General features: G+C 39.7%; 1 protein-coding gene across 2 annotated transcripts; it reads right to left on the reverse strand.

The window, feature by feature from the left end:
- Window positions 1–1,482: 1,482 nt before the first annotated feature.
- HMGCR (3-hydroxy-3-methylglutaryl-CoA reductase) lies at window positions 1,483–20,379 on the reverse strand. Of its 2 annotated transcripts, none has more exons than XM_071580385.1 (20): window positions 20,305–20,379; window positions 17,095–17,290; window positions 16,617–16,728; window positions 15,990–16,077; window positions 15,810–15,894; window positions 14,230–14,335; window positions 12,684–12,790; window positions 12,183–12,299; window positions 11,537–11,688; window positions 10,424–10,668; window positions 10,092–10,261; window positions 9,441–9,635; window positions 8,230–8,388; window positions 7,991–8,148; window positions 6,769–6,874; window positions 5,657–5,827; window positions 3,661–3,801; window positions 3,399–3,557; window positions 2,963–3,117; window positions 1,483–2,812 (listed from the first exon to the last, which is right to left on the reverse strand). In XM_071580385.1, exons 2-20 carry the CDS (start codon window positions 17,257–17,259, stop codon window positions 2,758–2,760), a joined length of 2,646 nt encoding a protein of 881 aa, XP_071436486.1. In that variant the 5' UTR covers window positions 17,260–17,290; window positions 20,305–20,379; the 3' UTR covers window positions 1,483–2,757. The 2 variants fall into 2 exon arrangements, with proteins under 2 accessions (XP_071436486.1, XP_071436487.1); XM_071580386.1 differs by lacking the exon at window positions 20,305–20,379 and adding an exon at window positions 19,958–19,973.
- Window positions 20,380–21,451: the final 1,072 nt, after the last annotated feature.

The following is a 21,451-nucleotide window of genomic DNA, read 5'->3' on the forward strand; positions in this document are numbered from 1 at the left end:
AACACAGTTCAGTGCTGGGGCCTTGCCCCAGGTAAGGGAAAGCAAAGTGAGCAACAACTGTATGGTTAGAGGCAGCTGGGGCTGCAGTGCTTGCAAGCCTCACAGCCCCAAAACTTCCATGCTAGGCAGCAGGAAGAGGACTAGTGTGTTACAGGGGACTGTAAATAGCAGTAGAGTCAGGACACAGAGGAGAAAGGAGGTAATCTAGATTAAGAGGAAAGCAAAGCGTTACCAAACAGACTATTTTTACTGTTTATTTCCCTAGCATCTTAAAATATTTGGAAAACCATGTCAATTGCAATAATACAGCATTCAAGTCACAGGAGCTCACAGAAATTTGATTCCAGAGAGGTCCTTTGGTTTTGCCAAGAACACAAAACAAACAGTGTAAGACTGTTTCTTGTACTGAAATCGCACACAAGTTTGCAGCAATGTTGAAATACTCTACTGTGGTGTATGCCAGGCAGTAAGAGTGCATCAGTTCCCTAAACTTTTGGTCATCTTTGAAATGGTAACCTCTGCCTCTGGTACAAAACCTGCAATGCTACAGAGACTGAAAAAGCACTTCGTGCTCCAGACTGCTGGGTATGACCGAGATCAAGCACGGGAGCTGAACTGTAGGTGAGGAAAACAGGAAGGAAGTAGATCCCAGCAGGAGGCGTCTCTAATGCTGCAGTGAATTAGCTCTCCCCTCGGGCAAACTGCTTAATTCAGCTGGGAGGGGGATAAATGAGTGCAAACAGGCTTTGCAAACAAGTGAGAAACTGATGTCACCCGCCTGTTGTGTTTAGCACTGCACACCAGTCATACCTTCCTTAACACTCTTAATTTAGGTTGTCTGCAGTAAGTCACTAAAGGTGTGAAGACTGAAGTATGACAAATAAGCCAATGTGCTTTCCATGGTTTTACTGACACTGAAAAAGTAGTTCTGTACCAAAACGTACACAGTTTAGTAATAATACAAAAAGTTAATTCTGCAAGACAGAATGTCAGTTAAATCCACCAAAATGAACACTGAACCATCATTTATTGCCAGAACAGTGTTACTTCAAATAAGATCACTGAATGAAAACAGAAACAAAGTATTTCCAGCTTTCCTTAAATAAAAATAGTAGCTATTAATAGCAATACCACAAGAAGATAAACATTCATGGTATTTGATTTTACATGCCATGATGACATATCTAGCATGTACTATGGCTTCATGCTTGCACATTAGCTTTACGAGCTCATTACAATGGATATTAATATGTTGATGTACTACAAAGCAACCCATGATTTACATCAAATTTGCACATTAGAAGAGTACCTCTGCTAGTCACCCCCTCAAGGAATGACGCTGCAGGAAACCCAGTCCAATCCACTATTCACTTCACAAAACCTCAAAAAAAGCCCCAAAGAAAGACAGTAATATTTTCCTTCTGTGATTAACTAGATAGGGCAATCATTTAGCAATATTCTCAAAGATCAATCAAACCAGAATAAACCTGGTGGTTTTTTATTACAGTAAGAACACCTGAGACTGCTTCACTGGTCCAAATACAGTATTTTATTAAAAAACCTGCTTGTTACATTAGCACGTCATTTCATTGAGTCTCCTTTATTAGTACTTTTCATTGAAAAAAAACGGTAATATTTATCCTTAAAATAAATACTTCCCCTCAAAAAGAAAGTTTAAAAGGGAATTAAAACATAACTAAAAAAATTTTTTTAAGAAGTTTGATTTTCTGTTTTCATTTTACCTCAGCTTAAACAATGGATACACACCTATTCCTAAGAAATAAGTGTCAAACATTTTATAAAAATATCCCCAACGTAAGGTATACAATGTGTTTGTATATTCCTAGAGACTTCTTTTAAACTAAGTGTAAACATCTGTTCTTGACTCTTGTTTGAATGCACTCCTATCAAACAAAGTTTGAGAAACTGCCTGTCCAACAGGTAACTGCTATTTTTGGAGTTACCAGTTTCATTCTTCTACCTGAAAAAAGTAACAAAACAGTTGAAGACATTGTTCTTTCCTACTTCAGTACAAACTATATTTAACAGTTTAGAACTTTACAGATCACAAGTTTTACATAAAGGAATAACCTAAATTGTGGAGTTAAAACACTGAACTCTGCTTAGCCGAAGCAGCAGCAAATTAAGTACTCTCTCTATAGATATATATATATATCTCCAGATTTCTAAAAAACTAATATCATTCAATTAAACTGCCTGATAGCATAAGGCCTGTTTTACATGTGAATGAAATTAAAAATGAGAGTTCATGGAAAGGGATTAGGTTTGCCATCACTTTAAAAAACACGCTTGTCTAACCAGAAAACAAAATGGCAAGGGCCAGTGCATTCAAAACAAGTTTATGCCAACTTTTTTTGTTTTGTTGTTTTAAATATCCGGAGTACAATTCATCATTTTTCAGCTTAGTAATTACCAGGCCCTTGGAAAGCAAAATAATCTCAACCTTTAAAAACATAAGACTGACCCTTTGGAAAATAATGTGCAAGAGTAAGAACTCCAAAGCCATGTTCAAGACATCTGACAGGATTTCTTTCATGAAGTCACCTGTACCCTCTGAAGAAGGTCAAAGTTGTAAATAGTTTCACACAAGGTCTGTTGATCTCTTTGTTTATCTTACACAGACATCACTGAGTTGAAGGCAATCTTTGTTCTAAACTCCACAGATTTTGGTTTATTCCCTGTGCCCCTGGATCAGTTCCTAGAACAATTCTTCATTTCAAAGCAATTTTAAAGTATTCAAGCTGCCTTCTTGGTGCAGGTTCCTTGAAGATCCTGTAGATTTATTTTTGACCTAATACAACAGTAAGATAACTGCATTAGATAGTTAAAATGCTACACTGCTCTTACTCATTGCAATTATTCATATAATCATTATTGATCTCATATACTTATAAAGAACGGCAAAACAGCACAGAAATACAAGAATTTTTCCATTTTTTACCTGTTGTGGATCATGTGGCTTTTGACTAGATGCCCAGCTGCAAGAGCTGCCATGAGTGATAACTCCCCTGCCATCACTGTAGCACAAACAATTTTAGCCAGCTGACGGGCATTTTCACCAGGGTTATCTTGGCTTGCACCTTGAACCCCTAACATCTGGGGAGAAATACAGGCAATATTATGCTGTTTATTTATGCTAAACTTAGTATTTAAGTAATTTCCAAGTTCTATCCAATTAACTAGCTTTAAGTGCCTTTAATATTATAAATGTCTTAAGCTTTAGAAACTTGCTATATGAAAACAATTCACTAGACAATTCTAAAATTTTCATGTAAAATATACCAAGTTTAAAGTGGTCTCATTCCCAGAACATTACTTGGAAATCACATGAAAGTGGCTTTGATTTAAGAAGCTAAGCTGAACTTTGTGCATGATACCTGCAAACAGGCCTGCTGAGGGAGCAGGTTGGTGCCTCCACCAACAGTGCCTATTTCTATGGAAGGCATTGTGCAGCTGATGTACAGGTCCTCGTTGGTGGAACCAGTTCGCTCCATCAAAGTGATGCAGTTGGAGCTGCCCACATTCTGTGCAGCATCCTTCACATCAGGAGGGAGAAACAAAACAGAAATTGAGGTGCTGGAGCATTTGATCAAGAATTACTGAGTTAAGAAAATGTGAATTGGTGTAAACCAAACCTACCTGCCCACAGGCAATGTAGATGGCTGTCACAATGTTTGCTGCGTGTGCATTGTAGCCACCTATGCTTCCAGCCATCGCAGAACCCACCAGATTTTTGTTTATATTGACTTCAACTAGAGCTTCAGTAGTTGTTTTCAAAACCTAGACAAAGATAGATACAATTTTACTACTCCATTTCTTATGCAGGAGTAGAAATACTCTATTTATGGTCAATAAGCCCTCACCCCTTGTTTACTTCTATGTGGAATTTGACTTAATCATTATCCTAGATACGTAACTTTTGTTTTTGTTCCAAAGGAGACTTTCAAATAAGAGATGTTCCAGTAACAATGGAAAAGTCAGTGCAAAGGGTTTGGACTTGCACAGGCCTTTGAGAAAAGCTCACAGCTACCTACTCCATTTCAAATTCTCATTTGTACCCAGAATGAAACACACAAAATGAACTTTGCAGGTATATCCCTTTAATTCCACCATGACACAGTAGCAACATTCCCTGTAAAGTTGCTTCAGACATTCAATTCTTCCCAATTTTCCTTTGCCCAAGAATATCAAGCCAAACTGAAGAGTTCCAACACAAAACACTGTGCTAGATAGACAAATAAACACGATGCACAATAAAAAAGGAAATTAGGTGGCACATTTATACTATAGTGACTGTATTTTAAAACTTCCAAGTAAGAATGCAATATAAAAATGGCTGAAGACACTCTAAAAGAGGTAGTGCTGTCAGCAAAATTTAAGATATTCCTGCATAGCAGAAATAGAAGGCGGTAACAGAGATCTGCAATGAGTCTGCAACACTTGACAGAAAAATAAGGTTTATGTATTAGAGTTCAATGTCAGTAAATGTAGTGATGTACAGAGCTGGGGACCGAGGAAAAAACTTCCCAAATTTACCAAACTAGCCAGGCCCATTACGAAAGGACTCTCCCCATTACTACCCTGGAATGAAATCCTGGGGTTGTAATAGATACTGGTATTGAATAACCTATTTAAATGACAACAACTCGAAAAACAGAAAACTACTCCAAGAGACATAAATTATGTCAATGTATAAATCCAGTCTGCACACACAGTTTGAAGCCTGTGTCCAGCCCAGAGTTTTAGAAATGTCAGAACTGAAAAAGATGTAGAGATAAGAATGTTCAAAGACATGACAGAATAGTGTGGTTAGTCGTTCCTAATAGAGAAACTAGTACTTTTCAGTCTGAAAATGAGAATAGCTGGGAAGGTGGAAGGGCTGTGTCAGAGCTGTAAAATCTTGGGCAGTAATGCGAAGATACAAGTCTTAAGTATCTCTCCCAGTACAAAACTGAGGTATGTATCATCAAATGGAATCAAGAAAGTCTCACACAAAGTGTAGCTGCACTGTGGAATTCTGCCCAGAATAACAGTGCTGAAAGTTTAACTAGTTTCACAAAAAGGACTGAACAAACTACTGGGAGAAAATAAATAAAAAAAAACCCCATGAAATATGCAGCACCCATTCAGAAAATCTTGAGCAACCTGATGGAAGACTATGCTGCTCTGTGGCAAACTCCTCCCTGGATATTGTCTTTCATGGCCAGTGCAGGCAACCAGGCAACAATGGATTTCATCTGACACACACAGGCCATCTCCTGAGCTCAGGTGGAAGAGAATCTGTGATACTGTTATGATAGAGGAGAAGCTGGCCTGGAGTGGCACTGCTTATAAAGGTTACTCTTTGTCACACGAGACAGTAAGGCAGCTTTGGAGTAAGTAAACCTCCTTCCTGATTATCTGTTTTCATTGTAGTAGTAGGAGGCATATAAACTTTGAAGTGAATGCCATGTTTGTGTGAGAGACAACAAGTGAGTGAAATGGTTAAAAAAGCCTGGGTTTAATGACAGGCAGCAAAACCCCATATGTAGAACATCTGTCAACATGTGGCATAATTTTTCAGAGGCAAAACGTGAAAATAAGCATCAGTTTTGCAAAATGGTGTATTTTTATAAGCAAGAGAGCAGACACTTACTTCTCTAACAACCTTGGCTGGAATGACTGCTTCACAGACAACAGACTTCCCTCTTCCTTCTATCCAATTTATAGCAGCAGGTTTTTTGTCTGTACAATAGTTACCACTAATAGCTATAACCTGAAGGTCAGGAAACTCTTCATTCAACCTTGCCAGTGCTTTTTCAGTACCCTGTTAGGAGAGAAACAGGTAAAAGGGTAGGTTTATCATCATGGTTGCAAAACAGGCCACCCAAGGACAGTGGAACAGTAAGATTAGATAAAGTATAATCAGATAACCAGTTACAGTGGAAGAAAAGAATATAATTTCATAAGGAAACATGAAACAGGAGGGGAAAAAACTCCAAACAATTGTGAATATCTTTTTTCTAACCACTTTGGGAATTACATGGAGAATAATTGCTTCTTCCCAAGACATATGGACTCCCTGGATACATTCTAGGTGCATGTGCATACAGTACCATACTGAAGATACAGCATGAACCAAGTGAAACACTACAGGCATAACATCAATTAGTTTTGGACGTAGTGGAAAGAGCTTCTCTACAGTAGGTAATCAGCCCAGGAAATCTGCTACATTAGGACTTGTTTATGACCATATCCACTTACGTAATGGTTCTGATTGCCTATTCTACATAAAGTCTAAGACTATTAATTTCAAATAGTACAAGGCATTCCAAGAATCTACAGATCATGTTCTTCCATATTCGCATGAAAACCAATCAAACAAAACTAGAGAACACAACTCTGCCGCTGTTCACCAGGCTCATAATCCTTTACTTACAAGGAAGTAATAAAAACAATAACAGATAAATTACTGCTAGATAAAGTCTTTGGCTTAAAGCAACAGAGCAACCAGTTTAATTTCCCCGTATCAAAAATATTTTCTTTGGATAATTAAAAAAAATTAAGATATACAGTTACTTTTTTCTTCCATAATTTTAATTCTATTCTTGTATACACTTGACAAACACTTCTACTATCTTACAGCATTGTAAATGGTACTATGTCTCACCTTTCTTTCAGGTATCAGGTAGTCACAGATTAATAGGCTTTTTTATTTTTAAAAGGAATACATATTTATTAAAAATACTTAAGAGGATTGGTCCTTACTTTTGAGATCATATTCATTCCCATTGCATCCCCTGTTTCAGACTGAAAACGGATATAAAGGTTACGACCAGCCAAACTGATGAGAAGTTTTTGCAGGCGGGCAAACCTGTAAGAAAATTTAACTATTACTTACAATCCTCATGGCAAAAGATTAGTTTACAGTGGCAAAATGACAGTAAATCATTGCAATACAGAACTACAGACAGAAAAGACCTGTAAGATCATCAAGTCCAGCCTTTGACAGAGCACCACCTTATCAACTCGACCCACAGCAGAAGTGCCACGTCCAGTTGTGTTTTCAACACATCCAGCAATGGTGTTTTTTCGAATAAATATTCTAAAAATATTCACTGTAAAAGCATTCACTGCCTTTTCATGTGTTCTATTGCTGGACTCCATGAAATAAAGTATTCTGAAGTGCTAACAAATTTAATTCATTTGTTCTCCTTAAAACGTCTCTGTATTAGTTATATACCCACAGTGAGACCTTTGGAAATTCTGATGTTAGCTTTACAGCAAGGCAAAATGCAATCTTATCTTTAACAACAGTGTAAGCCCTTCAAGTCACACAAAACCCAGCAAAGTACTGCATTTAAACAGTAGCACAAGTTGGTTCTGGCTGAAATACAGGCGTGTCCTTGGCTGACACTCATAAGAAATAGGACAGGTAATGAAATCTCTCTGAATCTTCCTCAAGGAAGCACAAAACCGTAAGCCTTAGAAAAAACTCTAGGGCTTAAAATAGACTTATTAGTACTGTTTTACAGTTTTTAGCATTTAAGTTCTACCAATAGTTTATCTTGTAACCTCTGGAACATCACAGATTAATTATTAATATTAGTAATATCATTGGAAAGGCTCAATACCAAACTGTGAGTTTGATTTTTTTTGTATAGGAACTACTAAAAATCAAAATAAGCTTATATGAGTTTGTTTTAAATGCATAATTAATACTCTACTAAGTATTGTACAATGTGAATGTATTTGTTGCTGAAATATAGTCGATCACCATTATCATTGAAAAATGTTTATTGCAACTTTGGTACGTAGCCAGAGTGACTTTTGTTCCCTTAGATACAAAGTACACGAGATAGCCAAAATGAAGATGTAATTTCCTGTACTGCAGTACTCAAAACCACCCCCCCCCAAACAATTTGGAGCTTTCTACCATCCACTTAAGTCTTACACTGGGGAATGAAGCTGGAACAGCCATTGTACTAACCTACTTGTGCTGTCAAAAGCTTCTTTCATTATTTTAAAGCCTTCAGGGCTTTCAAGCCAAGCTTTCACCTCTGCAGCCTCGCAGGCAGTGGGCAGCCTCACAACAGGTCCTCGAGTCATCCCATCTGCCAGAATGCGGCTACTTGCTCCTCCACCAAGCTAAAAAACACAGCAGAAGGGAAATACAGTAAGATTACTGAAATTTCAGCTTTTGAGTTTTTCTACCCAAACAATACTTACACATATTGCTCTACATCCTCTGTTTGTGCTTGCTACAAGACATCCCTCTGTTGTTGCCATTGGCACCTGGAACTCTTTGTTATCCAAGCACAGTGGTCCTGCTACGCCTACAGGAATAGGCATATATCCAATCACGTTTTCACAGCAAGCTCCCATAACCTTACAAAAATAATACAAAACCATCATTAGGGTTATTCTCCAGTGGCACAGTACAGCATGCTACATACTATACCTGTGACTACAACGAGGTATCTTAGTAAAAAACCCACAAACCTACCCATAGGGCAACTACTTCCCACCTCAGAAAGTTAACAGCTAAAGCTATCAACAGTTGATACTGTTCAAGTGTAGGCAGACGTATTGAATCTTATATATGTTATCAAAAAACACTCATACTGTCAAATGAATTTTAAATGATCTTCAATTTTAACTTCAGCTCAAAGTAGTATTATCATTCAGCTGAACTGTGGCTCAGTATTAGCAGAATTCTGCATTTCTAAGATAAAGCAGCTGTGTACTTTGATAGGAAGTATTTTTTGGATAACCTATAAAACTCACCCACCTTCCTAGGTTTAAAAACATCAATAGCAATAAAAGGTGGTGTCTTACATTTGCCTCTAAATTTTCCTTCTACATTGGTTTTGACCAAGCTCATTGTTAATTTCCATAAATCACTAAGTATTTATTTCACAGAATCACAGAGTGGTTTGGATTGGAAGGGACCATAAAGACCACCTAGCTCTAAGCCCTCTGTCATAGACAAGGATGCCTTCTACTAGGCCGGGTTAGTCAGAGCCCCATCCAACCTTGGCCTTCAACAACCTCTCTGGGAAACTTAGTCCAGAGCCTCACCACCCTCACTGTGAAGAATTGCATCCTATCATCTACCCAAACTATACACCCTCCTTCAGCTTAAGGCCATTCCCCCTTGTCCTGGCACTAAATGTCCTTGTGAGAAGTCCCTCTCCAGCTCTCTTGCAGGTAGGCCCTCTTTAGATATTGGAAGGTGCTATAAGGTCATCCCAAAGCCTTCTTTTTTCCAGGATGAACAACTCCAACTCTCTCAGCCTGTCCTCACAGAACAGGCATTCCAGGCATCTGATCAACTTAGTGGCTCTCCTCTGGACTCATTTCAACAGGTCCATGCCCTTCTTTTTCACATGTTTGGAAAACAGTTTTGCAGTGATTTTGCTTGTCTACCTTTTACTTACCAAAGAATAATTATAATTCCTGTAAGGAAGATATTGCAAAGATGAAGGTTCAGGGAGTTTCTTAGATAACATCTGTCTGCGAATGGATACACCTCGCTCCTGAGTTTCCATCAGGGTTTCCAGCTTGTATGCAGGGATATGCTTAGCATTAACTAAGGTGATAACCTCAGCATCAGTAAGAAACTTTGCTCCTTCCTGAGGATATAAAGGATGGGGAGAGAAAATACAGATTCTCCCAGTGAAATGTTTCCAAATGAAAAAGGGTAAAACCTTTCCTTTGACATTATCTGAATACATCTACAGGAAGTCAACTGCCAACATCAGGTTTTACAGTAGGCCAGGACGTGATCAAAACTTTTATGATTAGACACCCACTTACACGTGTACATGGTGAAGTTCCAATGACTTGGTATGTTATGAATGATAACTCCTCCTCCCTCCCATCTCTGCTGACTTGCAAACTAACCAATTGAAGGGGTTTGTATCAGTTGTGACTCCCACCCCCATCCCCCAAGTTACTAATGTAATTTTCTGGAGAATGACATCACAACCAGTGGGAACACCTACAAGCTGGAAAACAAACTTACAAAATCTTAAATCGGATGTTGCAGTAGAGGTTAAATAAAAATTTAAGAAGTTATTTTTCCATACCTGTGCATTTCCAAGTATACGAACACATTCCTCAATAGAACGTGGTTCTTTAGGTAACTCAATTTCTTCCTCTTTTCCATTAGGAAATGAAGTTTCCACAGGGCTGCTACTGCCAACTACAAATGTAGCCTTGGTTGATGACTCTGCTAATACAGGCTTTATGACTTCAGCTGCACAAAGACAATTAAAATGAACTCTGGTTTACAAAACCTTAAAGTTTTGATACCAAATACTACTTTTGATACCAAATACTACACGCTACCACAGATCTCCCTATTTATTCCAAATATTCATGAGCAGGTTCAGACTTCAAAATTATAAAAATTACCTACCACTTCCATCTTTGTGAACGAAAGCTTCTTCTGTTGTGTTGGATTTCTGATTATTTTTCAGTAGTCCAGATTGTTTCCTGCAACAATTCTCAGAGACCTTTTTCTGTACCATCATGGGAGATGTTATGGGATTCTTCAGTGAGAGGGTAGATTCAGTCTCTGCTTGCTCGAAGAAAATGTATTTGACAGCAAGGAAAAGGGCTAATCCAAGAGTGATTACTTGTTCAATATCCATACTGGCCATTCTAAAACAGACAGATCAAAAAGTAAATACACAATATATACAATTTATTGTTTGCATTCTGGCATTCTTTGCTTTACAGAGTAATAATTTCATCATAATTTATAAAGTTACAGAAATTCCAGTCAAATGCTATTTTCTACCAGGACATTGAAGTGTGCTAGGTTAGGCGAGAGAAATCATTCTTTGTATTACTAAAAATATAAAAACTTTCAGATATCATTAAAGACTTCTCTAAATCTTGCTAAAAAGCAGTCCCAGTAAGATAAATGACTAACAGCTAGATCAAACTGATGGAACACATATCCCCGCAGTGACAAAACAGGAAGTTTCATTTATCATCCTCTGCCAACAGAGATTACTATGATACAAGATGAACTGCTAAGATGGGGAAAAATCACCACCTATAACAGAGTTCTGAGTTTTCAGAAGGAAAATGAAACCACAGGTGCCTCACTCAACTCAGTAACTTGAGCTGAGCTGAAGGAAAAGCCACAGTTGACATGGCTTTTGCAGTGTTTGCACTTAGGTGTGAATAGTCACAAACTCTGCAAGAATAATTACTATAGTGCAGTCAGAAAATTTATTTTCTAGTGTACTCTGAAAAGTGTCAGTGCTAGTAGAAAAGATAATGCTTTGATGTATAAAGGACAGCTGGCTCAATCGTATTCTTGACTTCTTCATGGAGATTGGACAAATGGCATAATATTGAAATATTGCTTCTGAAATGTCATCTCTGATTCCAGGAAGTCCTACAGGCATCAGACCTGCAAGTTCTACAAGTCTTTTGCTCTAGGACAATGAGAATGTAGTTTGGTAGTACTACAGGATACATCCCAATCAAGGAAAGACACTTCTGAGAAGTCACCCACCGAGAAAGGTAGAACTGCCATAGGGAAACATTAGGTTCAATTCTCTTTGGTGCATTTTCATCCAATCCCACTGAATTTTCTACAGTAGTGTTTTGAGCAGCTGGTTCCGCTATCCAGCGACTGTGGGCATGAACAAGAACCAAACCCAGCGACTGCATCAAAAACAAAAAACAAATAATAATTTTTCAACTGTAACTTGGTATCTAACCTACTAAAAGTAAATATTGTCTTTTTTGGTTTTGGTGCTTTTTTCCTTCCCATTCTACAAAAGTCTAAAGCTAAAGCTTGATTTTCTACACCTCTTGTTAACACCTTTTTTAGTTTATGGCAACACTGTTGTATAGTAGCATTGGATGTGACCCACCCACATTCTTCCTCTTGCTCAAGAAATAAGAAGGGGAAGCTGGGGATACTGCAGGGTAAGAGGGAAGGAATTAGCACACCTAAAAAAGCCCTGAGGGTCTAGCACAGAAATGCCACAGGCAGGAAAATGAGAGGTGGAGATACAGGGCAAGGTATTAAAAACTACCACTCTAAACCAGACTAATGAGATGCAGAATATAAGTCTATAGAAAACAAAAGCTTGATTCATGGCACCAGGACACCTCACTGATTACATAACCATAGGTGAATAAGAGACACAAACCATAATCATTTTGACCCTCTGTGTTACAGGATTTGGCTTATTCTCCTCTTCTTCCAGAACACGAGCAAAATGGCTAAGCTGCCATATGGGCCGACCCTCACGACTCTCTCTCGAAAGCTGCGAACAGCAACAAAATTTAAAAGCAGGTCATACATAGTACATACTAGAAGAACCAACAACTAAGCTTCAACACTGTATTTTTATTTGACCACTGAGAAATTGAAAAAAAAAAGAGCCTACAGTGTACTGTTCAGACTATGTTACACTTTCAATAGTGAAAAACCCTGGACAGACAATAATTTACAATAAAAAATGTTTACTCTGATTTAGATCAGAACTCCTACTATTCAGTGTGACTCATTTACAGTGACATTTACAAGCTATTGTCACCAGTTCTCTTGGACAGAAACACAAACATTGAACTCTGTGATGAAATGTATAGCCTGCAAGAAGCACAGGGGATGAATACTAAGCTTGATGTTGTCTTGAAATTGTTCTTACCTCCAATACCAAGGACACACAAGCTGGAAAGAAGGTCATGAAGACAAAGTAGTTTGCAAGAACAGACATACAGCCAAAGCAGCACATAATTTCAAGTTGTCGCACACCTAAACAAAAACACATTTTTTACATTTGAATATGCAATGGGCTATACTTCAAGTGCTGCAGGACTAAGGAAAAAATCATTAAACTGACACTGCAGATTACAGAAGAATTGTCTATATTAATGAAAAACAAACATGTTAAGCCCTAGTAATTATGCAGTGGTTTATTCTAAGCACATTATGTGTTTTAGGTATTGACAGAAAATTATTTTAGGGTGTAATCTTAAATGAATACAAATAAATTCCACCAAGATTTTAAAGCTTCACACTGAAAGCCTGAAACTCCTTACTTACCTAAACAAAGAACAAGTAGCCAACATTATGTATTTAAATCCCTTCTGAAAGATGGTCAATTAAGTGTTAAGGCAACAAGAAATCACATGTACGCCACCTACTCTTTCACAAGTCTGGCATCCAGAAAAAGACAGCCATGCTGCTCATGCATTACGAAACTGCCTTAGTAAAGATAAAAGAGCTAACGGTATAAATCATTTAAATAATCAACTATGTGCAACACCAAAATGGGTCTTGTTTCCCTTAACGTGTAAACAAGAGAACAGCTTATAAATGCAGAATATCTCAAAAGATCAAAAATTTGAAAAGCAAGTCCTTTGGAAGATGCCTTTAAGGTGTGCAAGATGGGTGAAAAAACCCAAACCAAGCCACACAAAAAAACAAAAAAAAGGAAACATGCAAGCAAAACCCCACTGTAGTCCTAACTATTGAACGTCAATTTATTTTGCAAAGAAGTTATTTATTTTCATGTGAAACTGTTTTGCTTATTACATTTAACTGTTCTCTTCTTAAGGGAAAATCAACTGCCACTGCACATAGAACTGATAAAGATCAGCGTGCACGCGATGCCCAGAATGCAACCGTATCCTGGGCAGCATCAAAAGCACGACAGCCAGGAGACTGAAGGAAGGGATTCTGTCCCTCTATTCCTGTCTCATAAAACTCCACCCGAGTTTTACAGGGTTTGAGAGGCCCAACTCTGGGGCCTCCAACGTAACACAGACATGGAACTGCTGGGACAGTCCAGAGAGGAGCTACCAAGTCAATCCAAGCATGGATCAAACATCCCCTGTGCAGACAGGCTGAGAGAGTCCGGTTTGGTTGTTCAGTCTGGAAAAGAAAAGGCTCTGGGGAGACCTTACAGCACCTCCCAGCACCTGCTGGGGCCTACAAGAGAGCTGGAGAGGAACTTTTTTACAAGGGCATGTAGTTACAGGATATGGGATAGGGGGCAAAAAATCCCCAAGCAAACAGTAGAAGATTTGTTATTTTTAACTGAACCAGAGTAACTTTTCTTACCTGGAGTAAGCTCCAGACTCCTTTTATGCAAGAATATGAAATAGATATGCATGAATGAAAAATGTAGCTCCTTTCTAAGTATGCCCAAGAATACATATAAGCAGCTACTTTAAGAATGTATTACTCACCAGACATGGTACCAACACCAATTACAAGACACTCCACAAGTGCATCCAGTGTAAATGTAGGGCCTAAGATTGCCATCCCACGTGAAATATTTTCTCTTACTTCATCCTTAAAAGAGAAATTTCTGTTCATTAACATGAAGACAAAAACCATATTAAGTTAGATGCAACCTGATTGGTAAACTGAATAGCATTATGGTGATAAGGCCGTGTAAAACATATGTTGAAAATTACTTCCTGTGAGAAAGCATATACAGAATGTCTCCTATCTCCTCTAAGTTAACGTACTTCAACAGTTTTTATTCACACAAGGTTATTTAATTTTGACTAAATTCTCATCAGTATTCTAAGCTCCTACAACACTGATGGGCAGACACTCTATAGTAAATTCAGAACAAGACTTCAACATAAAATAGAAGACACTTGTGTCATGGCATTTCAAAATTCCTTGCAATCACATATCTGTTCTCTAGCTACTACTACTTGATTATTTTATTATTCAACTGTCTAGAATTATCTGCCAGAAAAGATCACATGAAAGACATGGAAAGCCTTTCTTCTGGGGCAAAGGGATCCTCAAGCAGGCAGGCATGACAAATTCTAGAAAGTTTGCTGCTGTTTTTCTGGTGGTTGTCGTTTTTGGGGTAGGAGGGGAGAAAACTGGAAGGAAAACCTATTTGCAAAATACTTTCTCAAAAATTAGTAAAACATTTTGCACTTGCAATTATCATCAAATATATACAACATATTATAACAATATTGCATATATAGAAATGTGCAGTGCAATACACACTATATTAAAATATAATAGACAATATTTTGTCACAATGAGTATGCTCAAATACCATGTACAGGATTTTTTCAGTATATGTTAATTTCACTAAATATACTTCCACTTCAGAACTTAAGACTACTAGAAAAAATAGTAGGTATGACGAGCAAGGTGCTTTTGTCACCCCCTTGTACTGTGCTGTGTTAGATGCATCAGAGCACGAGTGCTCCTGTCTGCACATGTGCTACATTTGTTCTGCTAACATTTGGTTTACAAATATGCTTTTTCCAGTAGCAGCACAGTAACATTAGATGTCTCTTTACATACTGTTCCCGAGTAGAAACTAACTTTTTCCATCAGTAACTGTTCCAGAGAAGACTTTGGCCTAGGAACTGTAGCCTCCTTAGAAAAGCTGTAACCACTGCTGGTTTGAAGTTCCAATTTTATAAGTCATACTCAATTAACTTGGCAGGTGTGGGGGTGCACACTAATCTAAACAGTATTACTACACACCTGAACACTGATCTGGCTGGAAGACAACACAGAATCTGTATAAAATCTGAGCCTTTTGATATTTACGTATCACCAAGACAATATTCACCTGTATGCCTCTTCACCTGGATTATTAATATATAATTATAAAATGGTTTGGCTTGGAAGGGACCTTAAAGATCCCCTAGTTCTAACTCCCTGCCATGGGATAATGTTCAGTTTTGAACACTAAATTCAAAAGCCCCACTAAAAAACAAAAAAACCCAATAAAGTAAAATACCAACCAACCAAGGAAACCCTCAAGAACAAGCCCCCTGACCTGTGAGTTGGAACTGAGTGCAAATTTGGCTAATGCACTTGCTCTCGACAAATCAATCAGAAGCAGGAAGAATGGCAAAGCTTCACTGAAAAAAAAAGTGACATATGTTAAACTTCAAGGTTCACTGTAGAGGAAAAAAAACCACAAACACAAAATCCAGAATAACAATTCGTTACTTACTTTAAACCTGTCAGTTCTTTATCCAAGAAGTGAATCACTACAGTACTAAACACAAAACTTGAAAAGATTGTGAAGAGGCCAGCAATACCTTTAAAAAAGAAGAGAATGGGAAATTTTTGGTGTGCATATACTGAGAGAGGGAAAAAAAAAGAAAAAGAAAAATCACACCTTCAGATCAATAATCACAAAGGAACGAGAATTATTGTCTCTCAGAGTGTATAAACAGCAGTCAAGATACAAACTGAAGTAGATGCTATTTTTATAGGTATTTAAATCTAAACATTGTACTCCATTCAGAGTAAGACACAGAAATAAAAGCCATAAATCTTCTCAATTTACTTTAAGCAAAATTAAAACCGGCTTAAACAGCTCTATAATTTGAAGTGTTTCACACAATAAACAGTTACTTTAAGAATTACATTTCCAGTGTTTATATGATCCTACAACTGTTCTTAAAAAAAAGCACTTGGATATATGCGAAGCATTTCTTCTGCTATGCAGCAATAACTGGAAGTTACCCTGTTTTGAATGTAAGGATTGAAATGTTAACATTTGTTACCAATTTATGTAAAAAAACTCCAGCAACATTTAAAAAGCATACAGCAATATAACAGTCAGATACAGTACCCAAAATGTATTTTGATCCAAGCTGCCTTAGGTTCTGAAACTGGAAATATATATATAGAATTGCTATACAGCGTGTGATTGTCAGGATGATGATGTCACTGCTGAGAACATCCTGTTTGAAACACAAAGTGACTTTGTTAGCTTTTACACTGAGGAGTAACTTGTCAACTTTCACCCATAAAAAAATCCATTATGAAGCTGCACTAAAAATGAAGTTTCAGAATAAAATAAGTATCGCTGCCCAGTCTTCTCTTAAATTAAAATACGAAAATGCTGCTCACTAGACACTGTGCAGCTGAATGTTAGATTTAACGAAACCTGTCTGTAGTGCATCAGCTTCAATATGCATAATGAGAAAAGAAAGCAATGGAGAAGCTTCTGCATTGCTACTTTACTCCTAATACATGAAACCTCATTTTATTCTACAGAAAACCCCGGAACTACTGAGTAGTACTATAAAATGAATTTAAATCCTTACTTCTTCAAGTTTGGGGCACTCATAATTCCAGCCACAGATCTTATCATTGCCAGTGAACATCTTCATAGACATCATACAGATGGTGAGAGTCACTGTTCCCACAATGACTTCCCATGGATGAGAGGCCACGAAAAGGCCATGCATTCGAAAGAGTCTGGACAACATTTTCAAGACTGTTTTTCTGTACTTAGCCACCCTGCAATAAAGGAATATTTTATAAGTTAAGAAGCACAAGATTCAGTGAAAAGATAGAGCTCTACATATTCCTGCAAGTCATCCTTCAGGGAAAAAAGCAAAACTGCTTAAGTATCAGATGAGTGAGGGAAGTAAACTTCAACTTTCAACTTTTCGTGTAAAAGGCACCTATTTCTACTTTTCCAAAATATAATATGATCAGTTCCTGCATTCTCAGCCTTTGTTTTAATACATATCTCCCTTGTTTCAAGGTCTTACTAGTAAGTCCCCACAACTTTCACATCTCTCAGCAACCTACAATTTTGATACAGCTTTGACTTTACTTGTTTTCACCCCCTATATAATAAGCACTCACCAAATTCTGTTACTTCTTTGTACATATTCTTACTATCAAAAATATTGATGAACTATAAAAATTACCAATTAAACACTAGTGGTAAGGCTCAACAGTAGGATTGCAATGTCGTCTCTCTGGCCGCATCTTCTCTACCTTCTGTTCACATTATTCTGTGATACAAATTAATTACATTCAAAAAATGTTTCTTCTTCATTTCAACCACCCAAGTCTTCACATGGAGTTTTCTGTGACAGTTCTCTTCTACCCATTACTAATTCCCATGTTACTGGTGCATTTCATCATCCCTTTCCTTCCAACAGATACACAACATTTGTTCTCACCATTCTCACAGCTGTCTTTCACATAACTAAGAACATGGACATTCCACACGTCCTTCAAACCCCATCCTGGTCTATTTGCTCCGTGTTGTATCTTTACACAAGTTTATCAAGGATGCTCACTTACGTTTTACAGCATAGAAACAAAATGCCAGAACATTCTCTCTTAAATCTACTAATAACCAATTTCCGTTTCTCATTACACAAAAACAACAGCTGACAAAACCATATTGTAAAGTTCAAAAAATGCTTAATATCAGCCTGGGTAACAGAGACAATGTGTAATTCAGTATTTAAATGTACTAACTTAGCACTGTAAAGATGTCCATAGACAATTGAGGGCTCTACACACTGCCACTTCAAAGTGGATTAAAAAAAATCCCTCTGGGTTGCTTTAAAATAACAATCCCTCAATTGGGCTTCTGGAAAGACAACTCCTTCTAGTATTGTTTCTCTTTCTTGGACATCAAAAATGAAGCCATCATTCAATGGAGAAAATAACAGGGCAAATCCATCTGCTTAAGTGTTCCTGAAGACACTAAAATCATCGTGGTCTCCTATCAGTGCCGACCTCAATCACATGAGCACCAACAGCTCTGATCTATTTTTCTTTATCCTTCCATAGAGAAGTGGCAGAATGTTGTGGCTCATGGAACCAAATGGGGAAAATAATCGAGAGGACTGCCTTCTTCATGAACAAATTATTTAATTTCCTGACAGAAACCTTTTTAGAAATGAAATTAAAAGCTAAAACCAAACTCCTCCTTTTAAAGTCAACATTATCCCTTCTTTTTCACGTGTAATATAATTGACATTCTGTTTAGTCAATTTATGTTCTTACAAAGCTGTACCAAAGTGGTATTACCATTTTACCTCAGCAGAATGACAGGTATTTTTTAAATAGAAAAGCTAAAATAAGACACATCCAGAGAAACACCTTCATGCTGAATATTTAGAAAGAACACAAAAAATAGGAAGGGTGTAGCAACAGCCTCTGAAAATACAAATATCACACTGTTTCAGGAAAATCAGAACTAGTACTTACTACCTGACTTTTACAGAATCCTAAAGCGAGTAGTACAGTTAATACAACTAATTCTACCAGTCGCAATGATTATCTGGTAATAAAAAATAACTAGTAGGGCTAGAAAGATTTCAAAAACTTTTTTCTGAAATTATTTTTCACATTTCTACACAAAAATAATAAAACAGCTTCGAGTACATCAATTAGAGAAAAAACGGATTCCTTTATGAAAATAATTATCCATAATATCTTAGTTTTATTATTAGCTGCTTCTGTGAAATACAGGATACCTCATGGCTAATCTTGGGGTTAACAGATACTGATTCTTAACCTAAAAAGGCTTTTAAAGCTTTTGTATTTATTTAACCTGCCTTAAATGCATGGTGGCTTTTGCTATGAACTTGACTATTCTAGAAAATATTGATGATTTCACACACTGATTATGCATTAGACTGCTGTAAAAAAAATCAATACATAAGATGTGCTCATATTTCTGTCTGAAATATTTATCCAGTTACACTGACTCATAGTTTGAAATTAGCAAGACATAACGTTAAATTGAAAGCCCAAATTTAACACTGAAATAATTCTGCTAAGTTTCAAAATGGTGTGACGAAAGAGATGCTTTACAAATTCTGCTTGCCTTTGTTTTTGATCAGGGAATAAAAACAAAATACAAACAAAACACAACTGCAACCAAAAATACAAACAAAACCCCTCAAACCAGAGCATAAAAAGCAAAATAGATGGGGTTTACGTAATGCTTTAGAGCAACTACCTACCACGTAACCGTACGACTCGTCTCTTAAATACCCTAAGGTTTGTCACACAGCGGTCACTAAGCCCACAACACCTCTGCGACACCATCCATCAGATCACACGAATGCCCCTCTCCTGCCGGCTGACTCAGCAGCAGCCGCAGGACCCGGGCGGCAGAAGCAGCCGAGCGCAAACCTGTGCGGAGCTCACCTGAGCCGCACACAGCGCGCCGGCCCCGCTGCGGCCTTCGGAGCGGGGCGGGCACAGCTCTCAGGCAAGGCCTGTCGCTGCGGCCCCGGTGCGGCGGGCGGGCTCGGCTAGGCCCCGCTGCCCCCGCCGGCGCTCAGGCAGCCCCGGGACAGCGGCCCCGCTGTGCCCCGCACACCGCCCAAGGCGGCGCTCAGGCGGGGCCGCCGCCGCTCCCTGCGGGAGGCGATGGCGACGGTGCCTCTCCTTGCCCCGCGCCGTCGCCGCCGCCGCCCGCGCTCGGCCCGGAGGCGCAGCCCGTGTGTCGGCCCCATCGGTCCCCGCTCACCGCCCCGCCGGCCCCCGCTCACCGCCGCGCAGCAGCCGCAGTGCCGGCTCGCAGTGCCGGTGCCTCCCGGAGCCGCCGCAGCGCGCACTGCACCCCGCCCCGCCCCGCCCCGCGCAAGGACTCGGCGGCACCGCCATCGCCCGATCGCGCGGCCAATGGCGAGAGCGCGCCACGCCCCGCCCTCCGCCCGTCACCCGGCAACGGCCCGGCGAGAGGCGCGCGGCCCCACGCGCCATCAGGAGCGGCGAACACGCCATCGCGCCACGGGCCGCCCGCCAATGGGGCGCCGCGCTCTCCGCTCCGCGCACTCTGATTGGGCGGTCGCAGCGGCTCATTTGCATGGCCGGGGGGCGCGGGCGGCCGTGGGCGCGGGTCCGGGCGGCGGCGGAGATTGCTCTGATCGCACACCCCGCGCACACCGCACCTGCCCGCACACCTAGCCCTGCCCGCACACCCCGCACACCGAGCCCTGCCCGCGCACACCGCACCTGCCCGCACACCCCGCACACCGAGCCCTGCCCGCGCACATCGCACCTGCCCGCACACCCCGCACACCGAGCCCTGCCCGCGCACATCGCACCTGCCCGCGCACCGAGTCCTGCCCGCGCACATCGCACACACCGCACCTGCCCGCACACCCCGCACACCGAGCCCTGCCCGCGCACATCGCACCTGCCCGCACACCGAGCCCTGCCGCACATCCCGCACACCGCACACCCAGCGGTGTAAAAAATAAAAAAACCAATATATTTTATTTGTATTTGTGTCTTTCAGCCAGAGAATAACTGTAGTGTTTCGGCTCATGAAGCCTTGGGCGGCTCTGAGAGACCCACCTGGGTGCACTTCTGTGTAACCTGCTCGGGATGCCCCTGCCTTGGCAGGGGGTCGGACTGGATGGTCTCCTTCCAGCCCGAACAGTTCTGTAATTCCCTGGCTACAGAGTCAGGTGTGACACACTGTGGTTGCTGCAAAAGCAGCGCTCCAGGTTGGCACTGTTGTTCCGTGTCTCTGGGGCTGAGTTTGCAAGGTCTCACATTCAAATACAAAATACAGGTTTTTGCAGGAAAAGGTCCCGAAGGTGCTTCTTACAGGTGCCGCCTCATTGGGAAATATTTCTGGTACCTCCATATGGTGCTGTGCTGTGAAGAAAGGAAGTGCTGATGAAAACA

The sequence above is a fragment of the Pithys albifrons genome, chromosome Z (genome assembly GCF_047495875.1).
Source record: "Pithys albifrons albifrons isolate INPA30051 chromosome Z, PitAlb_v1, whole genome shotgun sequence".
In the NCBI taxonomy this organism is placed as follows: Eukaryota; Metazoa; Chordata; class Aves; order Passeriformes; family Thamnophilidae; genus Pithys; species Pithys albifrons.

What these genes read in the sequence shown, in the direction of transcription:
- HMGCR (XM_071580385.1), bottom strand. Translation starts at nt 17,259, where the DNA reads ATGTTGTCCAGACTCTTTCGAATGCATGGCCTTTTCGTGGCCTCTCAT. An exon ending in GCTTTTGACAGCACAAGTAG is followed by an intron (nt 6,875 to 7,990) that starts GTTAGTACAATG and finishes ATTTTCTTACAG; the next exon opens with GTTTGCCCGCCTGCAAAAAC. An exon ending in CTCAGCAGGCCTGTTTGCAG is followed by an intron (nt 3,118 to 3,398) that starts GTATCATGCACA and finishes ATTTCTCCCCAG; the next exon opens with ATGTTAGGGGTTCAAGGTGC.